At 31.5% G+C, this 27,528-nt stretch overlaps 2 protein-coding genes across 29 annotated transcripts in view; one reads left to right on the top strand and one right to left on the bottom strand.

Annotated features, from left to right (window-relative positions):
- Nucleotides 1-241: 241 nt before the first annotated feature.
- LOC141713798 (uncharacterized) lies at nucleotides 242-928 on the top strand. The gene has a single exon (XM_074517371.1). It carries the CDS (start codon nucleotides 242-244, stop codon nucleotides 926-928), a length of 687 nt encoding a protein of 228 aa, XP_074373472.1.
- A 2,791-nt stretch (nucleotides 929-3,719) lies between these two features.
- The window catches only part of LOC141711527 (transcription factor MYB60-like), a 34,078-nt gene continuing 10,269 nt past the window's right edge, over nucleotides 3,720-27,528 (bottom strand). Inside the window, exons 1-12 of one of the 28 annotated variants that reach the window (XM_074514009.1) lie at nucleotides 23,600-23,893; nucleotides 21,872-21,964; nucleotides 20,616-20,746; nucleotides 20,404-20,500; nucleotides 14,233-16,811; nucleotides 11,961-12,026; nucleotides 10,727-10,857; nucleotides 10,460-10,575; nucleotides 6,281-6,414; nucleotides 5,153-5,308; nucleotides 4,753-4,882; nucleotides 3,720-4,412 (exon numbers count right to left, since the gene is read on the bottom strand). In XM_074514009.1, coding sequence (XP_074370110.1) covers nucleotides 3,926-4,412; nucleotides 4,753-4,882; nucleotides 5,153-5,288 — 753 coding nt within the window. In that variant the 5' untranslated portion in view covers nucleotides 5,289-5,308; nucleotides 6,281-6,414; nucleotides 10,460-10,575; ... (5 more) ...; nucleotides 21,872-21,964; nucleotides 23,600-23,893 and the 3' untranslated portion in view covers nucleotides 3,720-3,925. Of the gene's footprint in view, nucleotides 4,413-4,752; nucleotides 4,883-5,152; nucleotides 5,309-6,280; nucleotides 6,415-10,459; nucleotides 10,576-10,714; nucleotides 10,861-11,012; nucleotides 11,114-11,960; nucleotides 12,027-14,232; nucleotides 16,812-20,403; nucleotides 20,501-20,615; nucleotides 20,747-21,871; nucleotides 21,965-23,599; nucleotides 23,914-25,616; nucleotides 25,800-27,528 lie in introns of those variants that run through there. The other 27 variants (XM_074514006.1, XM_074514004.1, XM_074514007.1 and 24 more) reach the window with 27 other exon arrangements.

The following is a 27,528-nucleotide window of genomic DNA, read 5'->3' as shown; positions in this document are numbered from 1 at the left end:
CCTACCAAGGGATGAACACAGGTGTTGTGCAAGGCACATTTGGGCAAATTGGAAGAAACTACATCCAGGCCAAGTGTTGAAGAATCTGTTTTGGATGGCTGCAAAATCTACAACCGTGGAAGAGTTTGACCTTCATATGGAGGAAATTAAAGGTATTTCTCCTCTTGCACACTCAGATTTGCTGAAAACATAACCTACTTATTGGTCAAGGGCTTTTTTTAGCACATTAACTAAATGTGAAATGGTTGACAAAAACTTATCTGAATGCTTCAATAGTTGGATTGTGGAGGCCAGATATAAGCCAATAATTGAATTGTTAGATGACATTAGACTTCAAGTAATGGAGAGAATTTATAAGAAGATAGATTGGATGTCTGGTCTTCAAACTCAAATTTGTCCTAGAATAATTAATAAGCTAAATTATAGCATTGAAAGGACTAGGTTCTGCAAGTCCACTTGGACTGGTGGCTCCGATTGTGAGGTTAGGGACATTGATGGGGGACAATGGGTGGTTGATAAGGACAGAAATACTTGTAGTTGTAGGAGATGGGAGTTAACAGGCATCTCATGTAGTCATGGATGCACTGCCATTTTCAGTATGAATGAAAGGGCTGAGGAGAAAGTAGATGCTTGCTACAAGAAGGAGTTATATATTGAGGCATATTCCCAGCTTCTGAAACCCATGAAGGGGTCTTTATACTGGCCTAAAACAGAATTCCCTGACATACTCCCTTCCAAGGCAAGAAGAATGCCAGGGAGACCTAAGAAATATAGAAGGAGGGAGCAAGGTGAGGATGGTGCATGCACTAAACTTAGTAAGAAAGGGGTTCTCATGAGGTGTAGCCAATGTATGGTTGCTGGCCACAACAAAATAACATGTAAAGCAAGTCCAGAAGAGATAGATGAAATTCAAAAAAAAAATAGTTGAGGCTAAAAAGGCTCAGAGTGAAGCAGCTAAGGCACATGCAGCACTAAATGTAAGTTTTATTTGCTAGTTATGACTGTTATTATCTACTTTATTGCACTAACTCAAATTTGAACTCATATGTTGTAGAGGACTAAAAAAACAACAAGTCAATAAAGGAAGCCTTCAACTCAACCTGGACAATCTTCTCAAGGAGAGCCACAGATCAAAAGGAAGAGGGGAAGGCCACCAAAAGCTAAGAATGTGCAAGTCTTGCCTCCACCACCTCCATTGCCTCCAGTTGGTGTAGGTGTGTACAGGTCTGACAAAGATGGCCATGTATACTTCACAACAGTTGGGTCAACTATAAGAGTGTCTTCCTCACAACCTCCCGTCCAGGCCCCAAGAGTGAAAGCAAAGAACCAGAGTTCAAGTCAGCCTTAGTTTTAGGTTTTATCATTAGTTTCATGTAATAAACTCAAGTACCGCTATTGTTATGTCCTACTTCTGAGACTCCAATGCTTTGGTTGTGTCCTACTTTTCAGACAATTATGCTTTGTAATCCTAAGAATTATGCTATAAAGCAATTTTGAGACAATCAAGCAAAAAACTTCATTTGTTCTTGCAAAGAACTTTCAATTTCAATTTCAATTTCAAAGTCACTAATTTAATTTGTCAACTGATTACAAAGTCACTTGGAAGATTCACATACATAAATTGATTACAAAGGCACAAACAATTACAACTAAAACCAGTTTGAACATTTGCAACTTAAATTCAAGAACTTTAATATCTTTGTCCTTCATTTGCAATTGAAACTTCAGGGCTTTAATTTCCTTTTTCTTCACAGCTTCCAACTCACCAAATTTTGCTTCTATTACAGTTAGGCGGAGTGATGAAACTTTTTCATCTTCGAAATTTAAAGACTCAATTTTATCAGGTAGAGCATCATCACACCATTGAAAATATCCACAGTACTTTTCTTTCACCTTGTACAATGGACAACCAAAAAACTTCTTTCCCCTGCTATTTGGTTTGTTGGAGGTCCAAATAGGACATTCAAATCCGCACTTACAGATGGCTTGTGCCTTCGATGCAGAGCTTGAGTTGATTGTAGTGTTACTCCCATTAGATCTCATCTCAATCAATTTCTCAAGTAATCTTCCCCAAACTATAAACATGTACCCTAATTTTATAATATATGTATGTATATATATAATGTAACGACCATATATAATGTACCCTAATTTTTTTTATTTTTTCCCACGTGGACGTCCACATAATAGTCCACATATTCAACCCGCATGTCACGTCAGCAAAAACCTAACGTCCGTTACTGGTTGACTGACGAAAGGACTGCGGTGAGAAAAATTTAAAAGTTTAGGGACGTTAATGTTGGAATCTTTAGTTTAGCGACTTATTTTAGAAAACACCAATAGTTGAGGGACGTATGAATTTATTTTCCCTAATTAAAATCAACGAAAATCTTTTAAGGTTCATAGATTATTAACAAAACATTAAAATCTCAAATGCATACACTATTCCATATTTATGACTTGTATAAATTATTTTCTTTTTTTATTCTTATAACTAATAATTTATACAAAAAATGTAAAATTATTTTAATATTTTTATTTATAATCTTCCGTACTCTACTTAAAAACTTAACAAAGTCAGGAATCTAAACCAGATGTGTCAAAAGCAACGTGTTGTTCGTATACTTATATAAACTCTCTTTGATTCCCTTTTTTTATACTGGAAAAAAAGTATGATTATTATTTTAACAAAAGAAGTTAGCTATTTAGTATTTTAATTTTCATTTACTGAAGTCAAACGAATTTATTTTAGGCCTAGGACCTTTGAAATTTAGTGGGCCTCTGTAATTGAGGACCGGCCCAAACTGTAACCGGCACTGGGGTTGTCATAGTTAAAATGTGTATTCATATGAGACTTTAGATGCACATGGGTATCTAACATTTTCAATTCATCTTGATTAATATTTGGATAATATTTTTTTTATATTTATTCTATTTAAGATAAAAAGTATGATTATAAAAGTTTAAATTTAATGTTTTTAATTATTTTTTACATAATTACTTTTATTTTGAAATAGCGATTTCAATTTAATTTCATGAATGAAATTTGTCACTATGTTGTTAATCGGGTTAATTAGTTTATACAATGAAACTGGTTTAAGATTTCGACAGATTTTAATTATAAAATTTGCAATTTTGATACAACTCCAATGGAATATAACAAGTTCAAAATACTACTCCCTCCACCCCTTTCAATTGTTTACATTTTTTAGAGAGTGTTCGACACGCATTTTAAGGTGCATATAAAGTGTAGTTCTGTAATTTTTTTTTACAATTTTGTTTTTATAAATAAAAATTAAAACATTCAACTTTTATTCAGAAAAAGAAAATTGTAAAAATAAGTTACATAACTATAATTTTTATGCACCTTAAAATACGTGCCGGACACTTCATCAGAAATTTAAACTACTCAAAGGGACTGGGGGAGTAAATTTTAGTTTGTTCCACTGAAATCAATAATTTATATGTTGCAAAATGTTGAAAAATGTCGAAAAATGTCAAGCTTGTTTGAAACTAATTTCTCAAATAATACAGGCATCAGTATAAGAAATTTTAAAGTAATAAACTGCAAAAGTCACCATTTCAATTAATTTCAGATTGCCGAAAATATTAAAATGTGTTCGAACCATAAGTCCATAATTAAAATACTAAAACAATTGCATTTAAACATTTAATTCCTTGCCCCGGTTAAAAAAAATACTTTAATTAACTAGCAAAAAGAAAAAAAATACTTTAATTAAAAAACCCATAGAGATTGATGTTACAGGAGAATCCAAATTATCCAAAACAAGCAATGAAAAGTAAAGAGACAGCAGCATACTGCAACTTGAAATTAAAAGGAAAGAAAGCTTTAGCCCATTATCACCCAACGACTTGTCATTCATCCATGTGGAGCTACTAGGGCCGAAATTTACCAATAGGATGATTAGTAAAACGGGTTGAAAGAAATCTGACCATCTCGGAAGGGAGTTAACATGCCGAGCATGTGGTCACTATCCTCACGTCCTGATGTGGAACTAGGAGCAGGAGAAAAGGGGGCAGGAGCCGGAGGAAACTGAGAGTGAGAGTAAGGGGAAGGAGCCCGAGCAGGAGGAACCTCAGTAACAGGGGCAGGAGCCGGAGCAGGAGGAACCTGAGTAACAGTGGCAGAAAGCTGAGTGGGGAAAACTTCAGGAACCGGAGCAGAAACCAGAGAGGGAAAAACCAGGGGAACATAAGCGGAAGTATTTGCATGCAGCCCGATCGGACTCTGAGCAGGAGCTGGAGCAGGGAAAACCAGAGAATCAGTAGCAGGAGCCGGACTAGGGAAAGCCTGATTAACTGTACCCAGCTTCTTCTTCAGATGGGTATGCCAGTAGTACTTGATGTCACTGCCAGTCCTACCAGGCAGGTGTTCAGCTATGGCAGCCCATCTACACGTACATGTAACCAAACAAATTTAGCATTGTAATTTCCCTTTAACATTCAAATATACATTTAAAGAAAGAATAATACATTCCAATCGGGTCAATATTGTTTATAGAAATCTTCTTTTGTGCAAATGCACATTTTGTCTTATACTTGTAATTGTATAGACTTAAATCTGAATTTGAATTTATATTTCCTAAATCATAAATAAGATATTTTAAATACTTGTTTAAAATAATTAGGGGCTTTTTCAGAATTTTTCATAAAAGAGATAGGCCAATAAATTCATCTTTTAATTGTCCCGTGTAAAAATCAAGAGAAATGAGTAGTCCAACGAGCCAGTACCGGTTTCCAAGGAGAGCTTGATGACGGAGAATCATCATGTCTTCTGCAGGAGTGAAGTTTCCGCGTTTTATACCGGGCCGTAGATAATTCTTCCACCTCAATCTGCAGCTTTTACCACACCTCTGCAACCCTGTCAAATCACATAAAATGTACATAACTGATCGGGATATATAAGCAGACAAAAACTCACAAAGTGAACCATAAAAATTAAGAGTGATACAAGAGAAAAAAGAAAGTAATGTAAACATCAAGGCACCATCTTTATGTTTCGAAGAATAGAATTTCTACTTCTACAGGGACTATCGGCAAATCTTGTTTTTCATTTATCTTGTACATTTGTTACATATATTTCAACAAATTATTGTATTAAAATAATTAAAGATTATATACATATATATACCAGCATTGCTAGGAACAAGTCTCCAATTGCGTGGACCGTGATCTTGAATGTAAGACACCAATGTGATGTCTTCTTCAGGACTCCACGGTCCTCTCTTTGGTTCTCCCATTCTTTCAGCAACAGGTGGCCTCCCCATCTCTCTCTTTTCCTTCTCTCCTAATATATAGAGTATGTGTAGATATATGTAAGAGACGTGAGAAGCTCTTTTGTACAGAATGAGTTGCAGAGTGGACATTTATACCAATGATACTCGGCTAATAACTTCTTGCTCACTTACCTACTAACCGTACAAAATCTAATTTAATATCTTCAACAAAAAGTCAGCAACTAATTTCTTTTTAACTGATTTTATCCCCTTTATAAATCACCATTAATATCACATTGAAAAGTGCTACCTCCGTTTAATTTTTATTTAACTGATATTTGACTTTTTAACTGATTTTATCCCCTTTATAAATCACCATTAATATCACATTGAAAAGTGCTACCTCCGTTTAATTTTTATTTAACTGATATTTGACTTTTTGACACAGTTTTGAAGTGTAAAATCGTTATAATTAAACTTGGTAATATTCTATAATTCTTATATCAAATAAAATTTAGAGCTAAATTTCTATTTGATAGAGAGTTTTGAAATAAAAATGACTGTAGGTATAAGCGTGACTTTCTACACCTCAATATGCGTGTCAAAAAACATCAATTAAATGGTACGGTGAAAATGATAAACAGTTGCATATTCAGTTCAAATATTTTTTTAACAAAATATGTTCAATGAATATTCAATGGGGTACCATTGTACTATTGACTTTTACAGTTGGTGCGATTACTTTTTTCATTCCTATATGTGAAGTTGTGGTACGTCTAAACTTTTAATTCCTATTAACCGTACCTTTCTCTTGATAAAACGTCCGAGAAACGTTAAAACGTATAAGGATACCAGGACTTATAAGAGTAAAAAACAACATTTGTGAGACTAACCACAAAAGTCACGAGTACAGTGATAACATAGAGAAAAAAATGTCCAAAAAAGATACACATCAGTTTTAACAAATTTTCAAAATACAACGAACAATATTTTAAGTTTCCATTTATCATAAATAATTCTCAACTTAATCATCCGAAGATTACCTGCCCATTTGAAATTTCCAAATACTTAAACCTTTAATTGTCCATAAGTTTCGGATTAGTCAATAAACCTTAGCTAATACCTTCCACTTTTATTTTACATGTCTCAACTTGACCTCGAGCTCCCAACCTATTCACTAAAATGCGATTAATACAATTAACATCTCACCAATACATAATAAACTTTAATCACCACTTATATAAATAACACAATGCTAGTTGTAATATATTTCACTTTTCTTTGAAATACATTACAAACTTAATAAACCCTATTTGTTAATTAATTTAAATTAACAGTTCAATTCATTAAAATCACAAAAAAAATCACAATAACAATAAGTTTCCCATCATTATGAATTATCTTTCGCACTTGCTCATAATTGTTTGTGAAGGTGATTTTTTTACCTATTTTGTGTAAGTACATAATTGATCGAGGAAAAGCAAAAATGTTGGATAAAATATGATATGATGGTCATATAGGTACTTTCTAAGACCTTATAATGTTTTACCATAAGGTATTGTAAATAAGTTACCCGAATTCGGGTACAGGTGTCAGATACGGGAGCAGATCCAGATGTCAGACTCTTAGTTTTTAAAAAATTAGGATACGTGGATATGAAACCAAAATTGGACACAGGTGCGGGGATTCGGCATATAACCTTCACATTAGAGAAATTGTACCTACTTTTATACCTACTTTTTATATAGGGAAAATCGGTTTTTTTATCACTCAACTATTTAGTTCTTTAGAAAACTACCACCCAACTTATATTTTTATTTTTTTTGTGACGTTACATTTCCTTTTCATTTTAAACCATTTTGTTAGCTTTGTCTAAAAAACGTTAATTTTAGTATTTTATTTTGGTTAATCGTTCACTAATTTTAAAGTTATGAATGTATAGATTGTTCAATTTGAATTCACATGTCTTTATATCGTGATTTTTGGGTTATAATTTTGTGTTCGCAGGAAAAGTAGACGGCACTTGTTTTCTTCATTTTCTTGACTGGTTAAGTGATTATTTGTTAGTATAAATTGGTTTAATAGTCTTGTAGGAGTGTATTGGTTCATATGTATTAAGTTTTATTGAGTTTTGAATCAATTTTGCTATTACCGGATTTTAAACTCACCAGAATTTTTTATTAGAACTCGACGGAATCATCAAGAAGCACTTCGGTTGTGATTGTTGTTATTAGATATGAATTGTTGCGTTTGTATAAAGTGATTTGGACTGAAAAATTATAGAAAACAGAGCCGATTTGAACATGAATTGGCTTGACCGTAAAAATGATAAGTTGCCGGAACAGTGTCGGTTTCTGGACTACCCAGATTCCGGCAGTTGTTTCTTCGTCTTCCGGTTGTTTTAACGGAAAGAAGTCAACCTTAACGGAATGGGGTAGAATTCAATACAAAAGTAACATTAGTGACAAAAAAAATAAAAATATAAGTTTGGTGGTAGGTTTCTAAAGAAATAAATATTTGAGTGATAAAAAATTGATTTTCCCTTTTATATATTACATTTGTAAATTCTTGTCTTCTAGTACATAAAGTAAACATATACATAATTGTTTATATCATATTTGTAACATAAATCAAATGGGTAACATGAAAATAGTAATCTATTTACATCCCTCCCAAGATTTAAGAGGATTAAGTTGTTATGATGCCTTGTCAATCATTTTGAACTAGAATTCTTAAGGTTAAAGTTTTTGGTTTTCATATGAGGGATTCGACTCAGATCTCATACCCACACCTATGTCATGTCTCGAAGAACACGAGTATGAGGGCAAATTTGAAGAGTCCTGGTAACTTATATTGTAAATCTAGAATAGTAAAGATATAGGTAAAAAATGTTCTGGCGCTAACTACAAAAGTCAATAATATTTTGATACTATAGAGAATATGTTTCATAAAACAAAGTATAAATCATTTTTGTTTAAGTATGTACTCCTTGACTAACTTAACCAATTTTCGTTTATAGAAATTAGGTTGTTAACGAACCAAACTGTTCGTCAAGCTCGTCGTGTTCATCTGAGTTCGAGTTCGATAAACTCGTCCAATAAGCTTATCGAACTCGAGTTCGAACAACGTTTATTATCCGATCTTAACGAACCGAAACGAACTTTTAAGGTGTTCGACTCGAGTTCGGTTCGTGTTAGGTTTGAGTTCGGTTCCTCCGTCAAGCTCGAGTTCAGTTCGAAAAAAATAGTGTAAATAATATATGTATTATTATTAATATATATTATCTATATTTTTAATTATTTCAAATAAATATTTTATTGATGAAAAATTATTTAACTAATAGGGCTACAATTTTTTACATAAAATAAAATTTAAAATTATTTTTCAATTATATATAAATGTTCACGAACAGTTCATGTAAGTTCGCTTTCGGTTCGATTCGATATGTTCGCAAACAATTTGTGTTAGGTTCTAACATTACCGAAATTGAGTTAAGACAAAAAATTCCGATAAGATTACCGAACAATGTTTGGTCCATTAAGAATTTGTTTGAGTTCGTTAAAAGTTCGTCCGAGTTCGGTTAGTTTACGGCTCTAATAGAAATTTGTCAACATGTAAGACCTAAATTTTCAAATTATGGAAATTGGATTTACATTTTGTCATGTTAGACATCAATAAACAAATTACAAATATAATATAACTATATAGATTACATATATCAATATTTATATTAAAGTTGAAAGACAATATGACTATGCCCGTTTTTAGTCAAAATAAAATAAACAATATGTTGGTCCTTGGTTGGTACAATGGGAGTTATGAACTTCAAATATTTTATTAGAACTAGTTAATTTACAAACTTATTGTTCATTAGTTAATACATGTCTACTGGACTTGGTGACGTTTTAAATAGTAAATATATGTTATTTTATATAACATATTTAATATAAAAGTATTGATGAACATTATATTAAATTCAACTTTAATGTATAAAAATTGATACATGTACCTTATATAGTAATATGCATATATACAATTTGTTCATAGAAATAAAGACATGATAAGATATAAATATATAGTCCTTTCTTCAAAAGAGAACCCTCTTATATAGTGAACCGTAGAAAACTCTTGATCGTATTATACTATTATAGAATTTAATCAAATTCGTTACTAATGTAGAATAATAATTATATTTAAATATAATAAAAAGTTTAACAACTGAAATTTGAAAAAAAATTGATTTTAAATTTAATTCTACTGTGGAATAATTTTGTAAAAGTGTGATTTTAGTTTAAACTATTTCATTAAATTTCAATGAATTTTTAAATTAAAAAATTGTGCAACTTCGTTTTTAATTTGGTAATTAAAATTTGTAACTATATATGATGAAGAATAAAATAAATTATATATTTTATATTTTAAAATAACGGTTCTCTAAGAAACTCTATATAAGAGAGTCCTCCATGGATTATCACTTCTCTCTCTATATATATATGGAATCTCTATAATTTGATAATACAGGTCCCGCATGTTGACCAATTTCTAATAATCGTAATTGTTCGGGTTAGTCCAGGAGTAGATACTTAACCAAAAGATGGTTTGTACTTTAATATGAATATTATAATTTTATTTTTAATATGATATAAAAAGTTAAAGTTTAATAATTGATCGATGAGCCAAACATTGGTTGATATGTTTCTACATAAAAATCGAAGGTCCATCCGGAAAAAGAAAATTTTGCCAAAAGTAATAAAACATAAATTTACATATAAACAGTAAAGATTTTCCAAAATCGGTCTCTTTCGTAAATGGAACTTTTTCATGAACTTAAAAAAGTATTGCTTGCCACATTCAAGAAAGAAATACTTTAGTTTTCTAGTGGTAGTAAGATGTCAAAAATTGTGCGTAAGGAATCATGGTGAGTATCACTATGATAAGAAATGAGATTTTATATTAAAGACAGATGAGCTATATAAAGGTAGTACCTATGAATAGAGTTCCAGATATAGAAATGCGGTATGCTATGCATTCTCTTCCTATTTGTCTAAGGTAGATAATAAACAAAAAGGATTTTTTTTTTTTTCTTGATAAACCTTTAGATTAATGACATTTTATTTTATGACCATTAGGTAGGAAAATTCTGACTTCTTATTGTTTCTCACACTACAATAATGAAGGGAGTTAACCTCCTGCTGACACTAGAACTTGGTAATACAACATACCTTACGGATCTAAAATGGTGTCATTCAAAGTTGTATTCACGTGTCTTCAAATACTTAACAAGGTCCTCATGTTTCTTGAGTACTAGATACTTCTTTTTCAAAGCATCCTGCAATTTCTGCAATATTGAATATAACAAAGCATTCAATTGCTTAGCAAAAAAAACAAAGCATTCAATTATAGCAGAAAATTCAATTATAATAGAAAAAAGCACAAACATATACTATGAACTTCGAGATAACATATTATACTCTGACATTTGTCATAACCTTGGAAGCATCACCAACTGCTTCCCCTCTAAGATTGTCCCATTTTCCAGTTCACTCTTTTCAGTAGTATCATACCCATCATGATCCACAAGTAGGAAAGCTAATGAATTTCGGGCGGTTGGGGAATTTGTCTGCTTTAAAAATTATATGATCAAGTATCTAGTTAATATTTAATAAGATGATGCAATACAATTAGTGAAGGCTCAAATTAACATAATTCAGCATTTTGGCCATTGTCTCGGTAGAAAAGTCTTGCTGAGGAATTCCGGCGGTCCGGAACTCTTACCATTAGGATTAATTGTTGAGCAGCAAGATAAACAAGTTTTTTTCATACACGCAGGCAGACACACATAATTCATACAAATTCAATGCATGCCACAAGCACACTTAAGAAAATCACACCCGTATTAGAAACAGGACACACTTAATTAATAAACATAGCGCGTTGAGAAGGTAAAATAGCAGTAAAAAATAAAAGATAATTGTGCATTTGAGCTTTAAAGTTAGAGGCTGGAAAAAAAGAAATATTACATGGGTAGCAACAGTGATGAGACGTTCTAATACCAATTTACGTGCCTCATAATTCAGCACGCACACTGGATTTCCATTTACATATCCAACAGCCAAGGGTCAATTCATCCGTTTTTTTATTGAAAACTAAATAAAAACTATATAACTGTGAGCAAATAATGGAACCCTTTAGATAAATGAAATGTTCATCGTTAAACTTAAAACTTCACAAGGTTCACATATACAACACTTGTTAAAATCCCCGCTCTAAGGTCTAGACGGGGACAACCCAAGTAAAATTGCCCTTGCATACATTTTACCCTACTATGGTACATTGGTATGTATGCCTTCATTAGTTCATTCAAGTAAAAGCCCTCTCCCGATTTCGCAAAGCATACATAAACCATAGGATCTCACAACCAATCAATTCTACCCAAGTTTCTAAAATTTAAAACCAAGAAATCAACAAAGACATATCACTCACAAGTAACAGCCCCTGATACATACAAATCATGAAAACCCCAAATTACTAAGAAAGCTTAAAGCTTTAGAGCATAACCCATTATTAGATACAAAAGAAAAACCACTATTACATACAAATCAGAAGCAATCTAAAATAGCTAAAAACGATCAAAGTTTTGAGGCATAAAACCACTATTTATACAAGAAAACATGTAATTTATTTACAAAAACACATAAAGAATCAAAACAAAAACGTTTATACCTGCTAGCTATAAGAGTGATTGTACATGGTTTTTTCCCAAATGATCCAGGTTCCACAAGTCAACTCCTGGAAAAAGAACAAAAGTAAAAAACCTTTGGGATAAAAAAATATAATTCACTAATTGTCATATAATATATTTTAATTATAAAACAAATTTAAAATTCGTAAACATACTTTTTACAATTAAACATACTCAAATGTATATTTTATATGATAAGATTTGAATCGTTATAAATTTTAAATTTTGAATTAAGTTCTAAAATATATTGAACTTAAGATTATGCAAGCTACAAATAATCTTATATTTATTTATTGACTTTCCTTTTGAAGAAAATATTTATTTACGGACGTAATTTTAATGTTAATGTGTTAATAATTTTCTTTATCCACTTAAAGATGCATATAAAATATAGTTTTACATATTTTTTTAAATTTTTTTACAAAAAAATTTAAAAAAAAATTGTTGAGCTATATTTATATATATACTTGCAAAAAGTGAAATGGTCAACAAGGGATAGTTTTTTTTGTCGGGATAGTTTTTATTAAAAAATTATGACATTGTATATCTACAATTATTAATTAAATTAACAATTCTAATGGGGTTGGAGTCATTGCAAACGATCATTTGAAGGACATGACTCACTTCCAAGCTCAATTGTAGGCTGTGGGCGGTCCATATGGGCATGTAAGAAAATATTTCAAAGGGTCATTCAACATATTGTCATAGAAACATGTGAAGTTTTTACGAATACATTGACGTCAAAAATTTGAAGAGACTTCTCAAAATGGTCTGGTGGAAGGTAAAAGAGCAATAAATATTGGCAATCCTGTTATTTTCATTAGATCGTGAAAGAAGTTAAAGTGGATAGATTTGTGGCCAGTTATAACAATGTTGAACCTCAGTGACCTAGTTGAGTTCAACTACAACTTTCAAGCTATGAGGAATTTGCTGGACATAGACATAGGATGGGGGCCTCATCTACTAACATGTGGAGTTTTTACGGATACACAGACGTCAAAAAATTGAAGAGGCTTCTCAAAATGGTCTGGTGGAAGGTAAAAGAGTGTTAAATGTTTGCAATCCTATAATTTTCATTTGATCATGAAAGAAGATATCTAGTGGCTAGATTTGTAGCCAGTTATATCGATATCAATGTTGAACTCAGTGAAGTAGTTGAGTTGGACTACAACTTTCAAGCTATAAGGGATTTGCTCGACATAGACATAGGATGGGGGCCTCATCTACTATGGTTGTGGAGAGGTTGTTCAAAGTCCTAAACCGAAATGTGGCGGGACAGTTGTGACAGAAGAAAAAGAAAAGGCCTTGTTAAAACTTTCTGACATAGTAGCTCACTTAAAAAACATCCTGGAAAATCAAATGCAGTTAATTGGAGTTTCAGAGGTCTAAAACCAACTTTGTAATTGAAATTACAGCAAGACAACAAAACACTGGAGTGAAGATCGTGGAGGGAGGTCCATCAAAACAACCTGCAGCATATCTCAAAGAGGATGTTAGGCCCTCAGACAAAAGATAAAGGTAAGCATAAAATGTACGAAGGGGCTTGCTTCGATAATAATGGGTTAGTCTCTTTCATGAATAAGGTGGGTTGGGGTTCAAAAAATCTTGATAAAAGGATAGTACTTAGTACATCACGAGAATGGCAAGCTAGTTCAGGACTCTGTTGCAGGAAAATAGTATACAGAAGGATGTTCAAATTGTATACAGAAGGATGTTCTAGCAAATTCCTATGAATTTCAAGAGGCCAACAAAAATAATGAAGGCAAGGATGAGGTTGTGAAGGCAGTGGACAAGACAAGTGATCATGCACAAGGACTGGGTCCTGAAGCAATCACTTATTTGCAACTTAATATGGTGGACCAGTCGCTTCGAACAGACCAGCTCATGAACGTCGAGGAGGTGCTTCTTGAAATAGCGTTGTTTGAAGATATAATTCAAACAGAGCATGACAGTTCAACTTATAGAAGGCTGTGAAAATAATTCTAGTGCAAAGAGTAAGGCTCATTCAACTTCTGAACACAGAGCGTGACAGTCATGTGTCATTGGATTTGGCAAATAGAGCAAGCATTCTAACGATGCAGACTTCAATTTTTCAATCTACCAGTCAAGCAGTTTTCAACCTATCAGTTAAGCGCACTATAAGTTTTTTTCTTTTTGATAGTTCATTATATGAGTTTTATCATAAGGTATATTTGTGATTCTAACATGAATCACATTTTAAAATCTAAACAGAATTAGTTTGGATGTATATACCTCGCATGTTAAAAAGCTGCTTTTCCATTCTTTAATTGTCTTACGCTGGGAGCAGTATTTCTGCACCAACGATGCAGACTTCAAGTTTTCAATCTACCGGTTAAGCAGTTTTCAACCTATCAGTTAAGCGCACTATAAGTTTTTTCTTCTTGATAGTTCATTATATGAGTTTTATCATAAGGTATATTTGTGATTCTAACATGAATCACATTTTAAAATCTAAACAGAATTAGTTTAGATGTATATACCTCGCATGTTAAAAAGCTGTTTTTCCATTCTTTAATTGTCTTACGCTGGGAGCAGTATTTCTGCACCAACGGTGGATCCAACGTCTTGATTTTAGTGCATAGGTTGGGCATCCTCTTAAACAAAATAGCCTGCAAAACATAAAACATAAAAGCATAAACAAGGCATAAGCTACTAAATTATACTAAAATTACCTCGGCTCAGCACGTCATTTAAAACTATACTATTACTACCTAAGGACAAGAGTACATCCTGTAAAATTATGTTGTTTTTTGCGGTCTCCAAACATAAGATGAACTTCATAAGGTGACCATGTATTTCTTTCTCCCAGTTTACCGAGTCAAATGTTTTCATATTACAAACAAAGTTTCAAAGGGCTTGCCGGGGATGATGATTTAAAGAACAAAAAGAAATTGTTCAACATAATAGTAACTTAACAGCCGGATAAACAACGATTTGTTTTGTTCTTTCTCTACACTCATTTTTACTAAAAGCATTTTTAGATCAATTTCAATCATCTGTTGTTTAGGTTTTTTACCAATTGTATCCTCTCGGAGTTTATATAAACTATAAGGATATTTACCCGAGAACCGTTTTAATTCCTCTTCAAAAACATCAAAATTTGTATCAGTATCCTTTATACTGAAACCCAGTACATTCGCCACCTCATTTGGGCAAAGCTAAAATTTTCTTCATTTAAAAGAAACGATTATTTATCAGGACTATAAGATAAAGCAAGCATCTCTACAAGTGCAGCGACAAGAGAAGCAAATTTGGAATTTTCAAAAAGTTTAACTTTTTCAGCACTTAGGTTTATTTTTGTGATTCTTTTCAGGCTGCCTGTTAGCCTGCATACAAGAATATACAACAAACAACATTATACAGAGAAGCAAGAAAACAATTATGAAAAGGTGCAACAAATCAACTCTACACAAGCTGAGGATGCTTATAAATCAATTATGAAAAGGGTTATTGTGACTGCACCAGACGGTAACAAGATGTGCAATTTGGGATTTGTTTGATGAAAATGAAACAGGGAAGGAGCACTGAGGCTAAGCCTAAAGAGACTTTCAGGAGAGTTAAAATAAAATATTGCAAGCTACATATGTTGTCTTTTTCAGTATAGTGCATCAACTTACTTGTTTATATTGTTTTGACGAGATCAATATTACGAATATCGGATATATTAAGATATAGCAAAGAACAATATCCATAACATTTACCTCGTCAAAACAATATAAACAAGTTCATGTACTATACAGAAAAAACAACATATTTAGCGTGCAATATTTTATTTTAGCTTTTGCCCCATGAGGTGGTGAATGTACTCGGTATCTATATAAAAGATATTGATACAAATTTTGATTTTTTTGAAGAGGAATCAAAACGATTCTCGGGTAAATATCCTTATGGTTTATATAAACTCTAAGAGGATACAATTGGTAAAAAAACCTAAACAACATATGACTGAAACTAATCTAAAAATGCTTTTAGTAAAGATGAGTGTGGAGGAAGATCAAAACAAATCGTTGTTTGTACAGCTGTTAAGTTACTATTATGTTGAACAGTTTCTTCTTTGTTCTTCAAATCATCATCCCCCACAAACCCTTTGGAACTTTGTTTGTAATATGAAAGCATTTGACTCTGTAAACTGTGCAAAAGAAATACATGGTCACCTTATGAAGTCCATCTCCGCACTCCACAGGTATCTGATGTTTGGAGACTGCACAAAACAACATAATTTTACAGGATGCACTCCCTTCCTCGAGGTATTTATAGTATAGTTTTAAATGACGTGCTGAGCCGAGGTAATTTTAATATAATTTTAGTAGCTTATGTCTTGTTTATGCTTTTATATCTGGAAGGCTATTTTGGTTAAGAGGATGCCCAACCTATGCACTAAAATCAAGACGTCGGATCCACCGTTGGTGCGGAAATACTACTCTCGGCGTAAGACAATTGAAGAATGAAAAAACAACTTTTTAACATGCGAGGTATATACATCAAAACTAATCTTGTTCAGGTTTTAAAATATGACTCATGTTAAAATCACAAATATACCTCATGATAAAACACATATAACGAACTATCAAGAAGAAAAAACTTATAGTGCACATTAACTGATAGGTTGAAAACTGCTTAACTGATAGGTTGAAAACTTGAAGTCTGCATCGTTAGAATGCTTGCTCTATTTGTCACATCAGATCACGCTCTGTGTTCAGAAGTTGACTGCATCGTTAGAATGCTTGCTCCATTTGTCACATCAGATCACGCTCTGTGTTCAGAAGTTGAATGAGCCTTACTCTTTGCACTAGAATTATTGCGTTATATATCTACATTTTAGCAAATCAATGAATGAGCAACTATCAGCTATATAATAGTACAATTAGGAGGTTCGATAAGCTAATTTATTCAATATGAAATAAAGATTATAACTCCAAATTGTAAAATGATATTTAAACCTTCTTAAAAATAATGTATATTAATATCTCCAAGACTATTACATTTTAATAAATCTATCCATTTATATAACTAATCTTCGTTACTGTATACGTTAATATTTCGTAGTTAATAATACTTGTACATTAATGTACATATGTTATTTTGTGTAAAATATATTGCATTCGTCTCATTCAATTGTTTATATTTAAAATGAGGTACGAAAATAAAAAAGGTAAAAAATTAAGAAAAATGGGTAAGTTAACGAGACATACGGATATTAACAGAAAAAATATAAGTTATTTTATGTAATGTTAACAACGGGATGGGATAGTATGTTTGGATGGACGGAGAATTATTACATAAAGTAATAAAATATATTAAAAAGTTAATAAAATCTGAATAATTATAAATATGCATGATCTCGTGATATCAAATTCTTAAATATGACATGCTATCATTTCATAGCAGTTAACTATGATTTACGTAGTTGATGAATATGTGAATCTGATATTATAAACAGAAAATAAAAAATGATAACACAACCGTAATTTTCAAATGTAATACAAATATATTGAAATTAATAACAAATTAGATAATAATTTTCAAATGTAATGTAAATATTTTTTTTAAAAGAAATATATTTTAAAAAGTACTTTTTCATTTGTTTTACTATTTTTATTCTATTTTTTATTAGTGGTTTTTTCCTAAAATATTTAAAAGTGGAGTTTTTAATTTTTAAAAAAATAAAAAATTTAAAATTTTAACAAAATATGCGCATATTCAACTCAAATATCTTTATAACAAAATAAATTGATTGAATAAATCTGCGGGGTACCATTGTAATATTGACTTTTACAATTGGTGCGATGACGTTTTTCAATCCTACTCGAGAGTCGTGGTACCTTTAAACTTTCAATTCTATAAATATTTTCTTTTAGTAAAATGTCTACTTTCACGACATATAAGAGTATAAAACAACATTAGTGACACCGACCGCAAAAGTCAAGTATAGTGATAATATAGAGAATATTAAAAATATGTCAAAACAAGATATACATTATTTTTAAACAAAATTTTAAAGTACAAAGAACAATATTTTAAGTTTCGAGCCATCATATATAATTCTCAACTTAAGCATTCGAAGATTACCTACCAATTCAAAATTTCCGAGTACTTAAACATTTAATTGTCCATAAGTTTCGAATAGTTAATCAACTTGAGCTAATACGTTCTACTTTCACTTAAAAAGTATCGACTTGACCTCGAGCTCCAAACCTATTCACTAGAATACGATTAATACATTTTATTTCTTACAAACACATAATAAACTTAACTCACCGGTTCCATAAATTGCTCACTGCCAGTTACAATACATTTCACTTTCCTTCGAAATACAAAACAAACTTAATAAACCCTCTTATTAATTAATCTAAAGTAATAATTCAATTTATTAAAAAAATCGCAATAACAATAAGTTTCCCATCTTTATGAATTATCTTTTTTCTTTCTTCATATTTGTTTGTAAAAGGTGATTTTTTTTTACCTATTTTGTGGAAGTGCATAGTTGATAGAGGAAAAATGGCAAAATAAATGTTGGATGGAAGACGATATAATGGTTATATAGGTACTTCTTAAAGATTTTATAATGTTTTACTAACGCAAGGTATCATAAATTTAGAAAAGTAAAGATGTAATGGTACAACCAGTAAGTGTAAAGAATATAGTGACTCCAACTACAAGGTCAATGATACATTGATACTGAAGAAAAATATCCCTAAATTTAATTACAACAAATAATCATGTATTACTTCTTTCAACAATTGATCTCCAAAAATTAATTGAATAATTAAAGACTAACCTTAAAACTATTCAAATATAAATAATTTTCAATTTTATGTTTGAATAATCGATCTTATATATTTAAAATACAATTAATAACATAAGAATGTTTTAAATTACCACTTCTCCTACAAAAAATGTAGGAGGGCCTACAATGCTAAGTTAAGACTTCTAAAACCCAAAACCTCCGGGGCCAATAATACCTAGGTGGAAGAGTTTAAACTCCCAACCTTTTGCTCTACTATCCCCATAAGTTATCCACGTATCATTTTGAGATTCTAGGAAAACTAGTAACTTAGAGGAACAAAGTTCTAATATATAGCTTCAAATACAATTTTTTTGTGGACACATATTAAACAATATTTGGCTCGCCTTTAAGAGTTTTATATAATAACCTTTTAAATCATAATAAAGATAAAATTCTAATAGAATATAATTATATTATAATACAAAACATTTTCTGAGCAAGTATGTACACCTCGACTAAACCAATATTAATCAATAGAAATTGGTTAACATCTGAACCTAAATTTTCAAATTATGGAAATTTTATTTATACTTTGTCATGCTTGACTTTATGAACAAATTACAATATACATATAACTATATAAATTCATCAATCAATATTAATATTAAAGTTGAAAGACAATATGTTGGTCTGTACTCAAAATAAAATAATAATATGCCGGTCCTTGATTGCTACAATGTGCATTATGAACTTTAAATATTATATTAAACCTAGTTATTTTATAAACTTACAATTTATCGATATATAGTATACGTTTATGAGACTTGCTGACGTTTTAAATAATACATATATGTTATGTCATATAACAGATATAATATAAAAATATTGATGCATGCACCGCATATAGTAATACTAATAGAGTAATATGTTTATATACAATTTGCTCAAAAAAATCACACATGATAAAATATAAATAAAATCTCTACAATTTTAAAAATTCAGGTCCCGCAAGTTGACCAATTTATATTAAATATAATAGGTTAGGTTAGTCAAGGAGTAGATAATTAACCAAAAGATGGTTTGTACTATAATATAGATATAAGGAATTTTATTTTTATTATGATCTAAAAAGTTAAACTTTAAATTAAACGATGAGCCAAGCATTGGTTAATATGTTTCTAAATAAAAATTGAAGGTCCATCCGAAGAAAGATACTTTTGCCAAAAGTAATAAAAAGGTATAGTTTTCATATAAACTCTAAAGATTAATTTTTCCAAAATAAGTTTTTTTGGTCAAAGGGAACTTCTTCTTGGACTTAAAAAAAGTACTACTTGTCACTTCCAATGAAAAAATACTTTAGATTTTATTGATAGTAAGGTGTCAAGAATTTTGCCCAAGGAATCATGATCAGTATCACTAAGACACATGGGTTATATGAAGGTAGTATCTATGAATAGAGTTCCAAATATAGAAATGTGGTATGCATTCTCTTCCTATTTTGATAAAGGTATAACAAAAGGGATTTTTTATTATATTTTTTCTTGATAAATAAAGACATTTTATTTTATGAGCATTAGGTAGAAAAATTCTGACTTTTTATTGTTTTTCAAACTACGATAATGAAGGGGTTAATCTATTGCTGACGCTAGAACTTGGTAAATGGTAATACAACATACCTTCAAACAAATGGTGTCATTCATGTATTCATGCGTCTTCAAATACTTAATATTGTTTTCATGTTTTTTTTCAAACCATCATGCAATTTCTGCAATACTGAGTACAACAAAGCATTCAATTATAACATAGAATTCAATTATTACAGACAAACGCACAAACACATAAACTACAAACTTGGAGATGGCATATAAAATCTGATATTTGTCATCACCTTGGAAGCATCAGCAACTGCTTCCCCTATAAGATTGTCTCATTTTCCAATTCACTCTTTTCAGTAGTATCACTCCCATCATGATCCACATGTATGAAAGCTAATGAATTTTGGGCGGCTAGGGCATTTATCTGCTTTGAAAATTATATGATCAACTATCTCGTTAATATTTAATAAGATGATGTAATACAATCAGTGAAGGCTCAAATTAACATAATCCAACATTTTGGCCATTGTTTCAATAGGAAAGTCTGGCAGAGGCAATCCGGAAATCCGGATCTCCTGCCATTAGGATTAATTGTTGAGCGGTAAGGTAAACAAGTTATTTTATACACGCAGGCAGACACAAAACTGATACAAATTTAATGCATTCCACACGGACACCTAAATAAACCACACCCGTATTAGAAACAGGACACTTCATTACTTAGCATAACATGTTGAGAATGTAAATAACAGTAAAAAGTAAAAAGATAATTGTGCTTTGAAGTTAGAGGCTGGAAAAAAGAAAATATTACGCGGAAGAATGTCTCTAGTGAAATGTCAATCAAATGTGATATCACCAAAAACTTGTATCAGTTTCAATGGCAAGAAAGCACTGTTTATACAAGAAAGCAAAAAGGCATAAAGAATCAAAACAAAAACTGTTTATACCTGCTTTACATGGTTTTTTTCCAACCAATTCTGGTTCCGGCGAGTCAACTCCGGGCAAAAGAACACAAGTAAAAAACTATAAAGACATCCCAGGATGAACAATAGAGATATGCAGACCAGAACTATAAAGACAGAAAGTACGAAGTAACAGAAAAAGTATTGTTGAAAGTGCCTCCCGGGGAGGGAGTGATGAGATTCGAAAGGTAAGGAAATGTTGAAACCAAAATTTATTGGACCAGTTGAAAACTTTAAAAGACTAAGAAAGTTGTCTTATAAGTTAACACCATCGTCAAATAGTCGCCAAATTTATAACTACCACTAATCGATGTTTCAAACAAGTAATAAAATATAACAGCTTTTTATATTTCTGATAAAAACTGTTACAAAATCCTCTCAAGAAATACTGATGTTCTTGAGAGCTGCTAGGTCGAATGATACTCGAGATCGATTCACTAAGTGATGACCTAAACTGTGTTTATATACTACACAACTACAACAAATCAATCTAAGATATGCATTATTAAAAGCTAACTGAAACTGATACATATCTTTAACTAAATAGATATAAAGGCATAAGGAATCAAAACAAAAACTGTTTATACCTGCTCGTTATTAGAGTGATTGTATATGGTTTTTTTCCAACCAATTCTGGTTCCGGCGAGTCAACTCCGGGCAAAAGAACACAAGTAAAAAACCTACGGAATATAAAAATACAATGTATTAATTGTCATATTATATATTTTAACTATAATATAAATTTAAAATACGTCTACATACTTCTTACGATTAGAATACTCAAATGTATATTTACATGATAAGATTTGAATCGCTATAAATTATAAATTTAAATTATGTTATAAAGAGATACCAAGCTTAAGATTATGCAAGCTACACATTATCTCATATTTATGTATCGACTTTATTTTTGAAGAAAATATTTATGTTTTGACTTAATTTAATGTGTTAATATTTGTCTTCATGTTTTTAGTATTTTTTTAGAGCTAAAAATTAAAATTTTAACATACTATTAATATGACTTAAAATCTAAAATTTGTTAGTTTATTTCTTATCATAAACTTTAAATATTACTCTATCGATTCCAATATTGCTATCCAATTACTTTTTGCACGCACTTTTAAATATTTTACACTATTTTTTCTAAATATTTTTTTTTCGAAAAATAATTTGTTGAGCTATATTTATATAAATACGTGCAAAAAGTGAAATGGTATACTATCAAAAAAAGTGAAATGGTCAAAGAGGGATAGTTTTTATCAACAAATATCAAATTATAAATTTAGTATATTACAATTATTAATTAAATTAAAAATCCTAATGGGGTTGGAGTCATTACAAGCTATCATTTGAGATTTCCCAGGGAATTATGCGTTCGATCATGAAGGACATGACTCACTTCCAATCTCAATTGCAAGCTCTTTTTCGAAGGGTCATCAACATATGGTCAGAAAATCATGTGGAGTTTTTACAGATATATCGACGTCAAATATTTGATGAGGTTTCTCAAAATGGTCTGGTGGAAGGTAAAAGAGCGATAAATGCTTGCAATCCTGTTATTTTCATTTGATTATGAAATAAGATATCAAGTGGCTAGATTTGTGGCCAGTTATAGCAATGCTGAACCTCAGTGAACTAGTTGAGATGGACTACAACTTTCAAGCTGTGAGGGATTTGCTGGACATAGACATAAGAATAGGCCTTGCTAAAACTTTCAGAGGTCTAAAAACAACCTTGTATTCGAAATTACAGCAAGTCAACAAAACACTGGAGTGAAGATCTTGGAGGGAGGTCCATCAAAATAAACTGCAGCATGTCTCGAAGAGGATGTTGGGCCCTCGACAAAAGATAAAGGTAAGCAGAAAATGTACCAAGCGCTTGCTTTTAAATCTTTCATGAATAAGGTGGGCAGGGGTTCAAAAAATCTTGATAAAAGGATAGTACTTAGTGTACATATTGCAGGCATGTAGGATAGTAGTATACAGAAGGATGTTCTCGCAAATTCCAGTGAATTACAGGATGCCGACGGAAATAATAAAGGCAGGAATGAGGCTGTGAAGCGGGGGACAAGACAAGTGATCATGCACAAGGGCTCGATCCTGAAGCAATGACTTTTTTGCAACTTAATATAGTGGACTAGCCGGTTCGAACAGACAAGCTCATGAACGTCGAGGAGGTGCTTCTTGAAATGGCGCTATTTGAAGAAATTGTTATAAGAAGGGCGAAGGATCATGGGATAGGGAATGAGACCAAGTGATCTCATAGTACTATAAATCCTACTTATATAGCCTGAGGAACAGTAGCAGGATCCATACCAGAGAAACCCTGAGGAACAGGAGCAGGAGCCGGAACAGGAGCAGGAGCAGAGAGCAGCTAAGAAAAAGGAGCAGAAGGATCTTCAAGCAGGCATTTCTCAATCGATGTCAGGGGCGAGATTCCAGCATCATCGTAAACGCCCTTCTTCTCATTATTCTGCGGAGTAGTATTCATTGAGTTCCCTCTTGTTGCGTTCTTAAACCTCTTTTCATCGTAGGCCTTTCGGTAGTCCAATCCATTAGTATCCATTATGTTCAGAGCCTTCATGGTTCTTTGCTCTCTCATCACCAGAGCTATTAATTGTACCCAACTTCTTCAGGGTATATATGCAGGGTATATATGCAGATAAAAACTTACAAAGTGAGACATAAAACTTAAAGAGTAAAAAACAAAAAAAAAAGTAACGTAAACACCAAGGCATCATCTTTGTGTTTCAAAGAATAGAATTCATAATTCTCCAGGGACTTTCGGCATAGCTTGTTTTTCATTTATATCTCAACAAATTATTGTAATAAAATAGTTAAAGATTATGTTCATATATATTCCAGCATTCTTTCAGCAACATATATATATATATAAATATATATTATATAGTAGGTGTATATGTATGTAAGAGATGTAAGAAACTCTTTTATGAGTCCATAAAAAGAGTTTCTTAGTGGGTATTTATACCGATAGAAGATACTAGAGTTATAATTCTTTGTTGAATTACCTACTAACCTTAACCTTAGAATCAATGTTACAAAAACAACAGTTATTTATTCTTAGAAAAGTCAGCTATTAATTTTGTTTTACATATTTTTATTCTCACTATATAAAACATCATTAATGCCACGCCAAATGTTGCTATCTCCATCTATTATAATTAGCCTTTGACTTTTTGACAAATTTTTTTAGGTGTAAAATTGTAATATTAAACTTGGTATTATTTAATAATTCTTATATCAAATAGAATTTAGAGTTTAACTTTCTACTGATATAAAGTTTAAAATAAAAATTATGTATAAGTGTGACTCTTTTACACCTCAATGCGCGTATCAAAAAGTCAAATATTAATTAAAGAGATGGTGTCAACCTTTGGTGTGATATTAATGATGTTTCATATATTGGAAATAAAAATTTGTAAAACAAAATTAGTAACCGACTTTCGTAATAATAAATAAATGTACAATTTGTATGACTGATCCTAAGGCAAGGAAGTAAGTCAACAAGGAATTATTACTCGAGTCTCTTTCATAGTAGAAATACTCACTCAAGTATTCAATTAAATAGTACGGTGGAAGTGATAAACAGCTGCATATTTGATTCAAACATTTTTGTAAGAAAGTAAATTTAATGAATATTATGCGGGGTACCATCATAATATTTACTTTACAATTGGTTCTATTACCTATACGAATCCTACTTTTGGAGTTGTGGTACTGTACCCTTAAACTTTCAATTTTCTTTTTACAATACCTTTTTGTTAGTAATGTTAAAACTATTTTGATACCACATATAATAGTACATTAATACCATAGACAATTTTAAAAAATGTCCAGACAAGATTTACATCATTTTTCAACAAATTATCAAAATGCAGCGAACGAAGTTACCGACTAACATAAATAATTCTCAACTTAAGGATGAAAAGATTATCTACCAATTCATACTTTTTGAATAATTAAACCATCATTTGTCCATAACTATCGGATAGTCAATCAACCCAAAGCTAATAAATTCTACTTTTTTGATATCTGAATTATTGCAGACGTACATCATAGCGCTCAAACTCTTCGAACGGCCTGTGACATAAATGAGACATATGATGTTCTACAAAATTTAAACAGAATATCGGAGTGATGTCTCACATGATGAAGATCATCTAGTCGTGAGCACTGCATAGTGTAGGGTCTCCACTTAATATTTTAGATATAATAGAAAACAACCCAACATGTTATTAGATGATTGTATAACAATAACATTGACAAGAATACAAATCAGGAAAACAACAATAACAATCCTCCAAGTCCTTACCTCTTATAAAAGAGGCATCATTTGTTATATAGTCGGCTTGTTATGGTGATCTCGAGTTCTTTTTCGGATTTCTGCCAAAATCCATAGCAACAAAGGAGTCCCCTCCTGCTGCGGTTGAGGGCAATTTTTCAATGCAATACCAAGTCGGGTCTGCAACTTCGGTAAACGAATTATAAAAAAAACCTATCAAACAAAGAAATAAGATATTATCAAGATAACAAGAAAATAGTGTAATTATTTGAGCTCTTTTAATTTTAAAAAAAAATACAATTAAAAGAGCTCAAATAAGCAATCACTAAGAGGTTCAGTATTATATAATCTGCTATTCTTCAAATCTTAATATAATCTATCATTTAAACGAACACCTAATAATACATTGGCTTAATATACCTTGTGAAAAACTCAATAATTCAGAAACCGCTAACACGCTTATATTGTAATAACATACATTTAAAACTCCACACATTACTCTTATATTTTTATAACATACATTTACAACTCTACACATTCTCCTTATATTTATTCTTCAACAGTATACTTGTTTATTTCAACACAACACTATATTCTAAAATCTTCTATCAAGATAACAAGAAATTAGTGTAATTATATCAAAAAATTAGGAAACTTTGCAACTCACCAATAGTACCCACAAATTCCCGGCAGCTCCCAAAAATTCTCGGCAGCTTTATCTTTAGTAGTCCCATGAAACATGCAGGAGAGCATGAAACATGTATGCTCCCATGCATATGTATCAACTTGATCCACCTCTTCTAGGAATTGGATAGAAGCTGAATGAACCAAGTGTTGTTTGCTGTTGGGAGTAATAAAAGTACCAAAGATGGTGGCTAGAACGGCAATCTGTCTGCATTTGGTACTATTCTATCTGAAACTTGAACTAATGATAACTCTGTTATGTTATAATAGTTTGAGCCTAATACCCTGTTATTCAAAGTCTGTGTCCTCCAATTGTGAAGACAGTAAGGTCGGGCTCGTAGTACTCTAAGACGCTATTTATGAATGGAACAAGAAAACCAGCATCCTCAATATTGAGTAGCCGAAAAATGAGTTATTTGGAAGATTCTCCTGAAAAGTAGCATCTAGACGGCGGTATAATCTTTTCATGACTGAAAGTTTAGCGGCTACAAATTCTTCTCATTGTTATAATCTGCAAAACAAAACTAAGTTTAGCGGGAAGTTAGATGTTTGTGAGGGTCAGGGGAGTCTTATGCAGCTTATTAAAGGACTCTAGCAAATCCACTTAGTTTTGTTTTGTAGATTATAATAATGAGAAAAGAATTTGTAAGCGCTAATGTTAGATATATTTGATAATGTCATGACTAATATAATTTATGTTTAGTTTTCAGATCTTACTTAAACAGGACAAATCAACACTTATACTGAAGTCAGAACTTAAGTTATCAGTACTTAAGGTTCAGGAGATATTTATCAAAAGATAATATCAGGACTCAAAGGAAACGTTCAGATAAGGAAGGCGGTTGATTGAAAGGAAAAGAAGATCAAGACAAACGTAAGAAGAGATATGCATGAAAAAGGAATTCTATGAAGAATAGAATACTTGAAAGAAAAGATATCTGATTGATATATTTTAGGAAGCAGAATTATATTCCATATCAATTATCGATTATCTTGTAACTGTGTAGTATATAAACACAGACATAGGGTTTACACTATAAGTGTTATCATTATCGAGAAGATTATTTATTGTAACTCTAGCAGCTCTCGTGATATTTGTTCATCACTGAGAGAGGACAGTTCCATACTGTAACAAAGATTATTGTTTTGAATAAAGTTTGTTTTCTGTTACTTGAGTTATTAGAGTTCGATTTGATTGTGCTATACACTGTATTCACCCCCCTATACAGTGTGTGTGACCTAACAAGTGGTATCAGAG

Source organism: Apium graveolens, chromosome 3, assembly GCF_009905375.1.
Source record: "Apium graveolens cultivar Ventura chromosome 3, ASM990537v1, whole genome shotgun sequence".
Lineage (NCBI taxonomy): Eukaryota > Viridiplantae > Streptophyta > Magnoliopsida > Apiales > Apiaceae > Apium > Apium graveolens.
This window is presented reverse-complemented; position numbering and strand designations above follow the sequence as displayed.

Bases quoted from the DNA above. Each gene is read 5' to 3' on its own strand.
- LOC141713798 (XM_074517371.1), top strand. From the start codon at position 242: ATGGTTGACAAAAACTTATCTGAATGCTTCAATAGTTGGATTGTGGAG.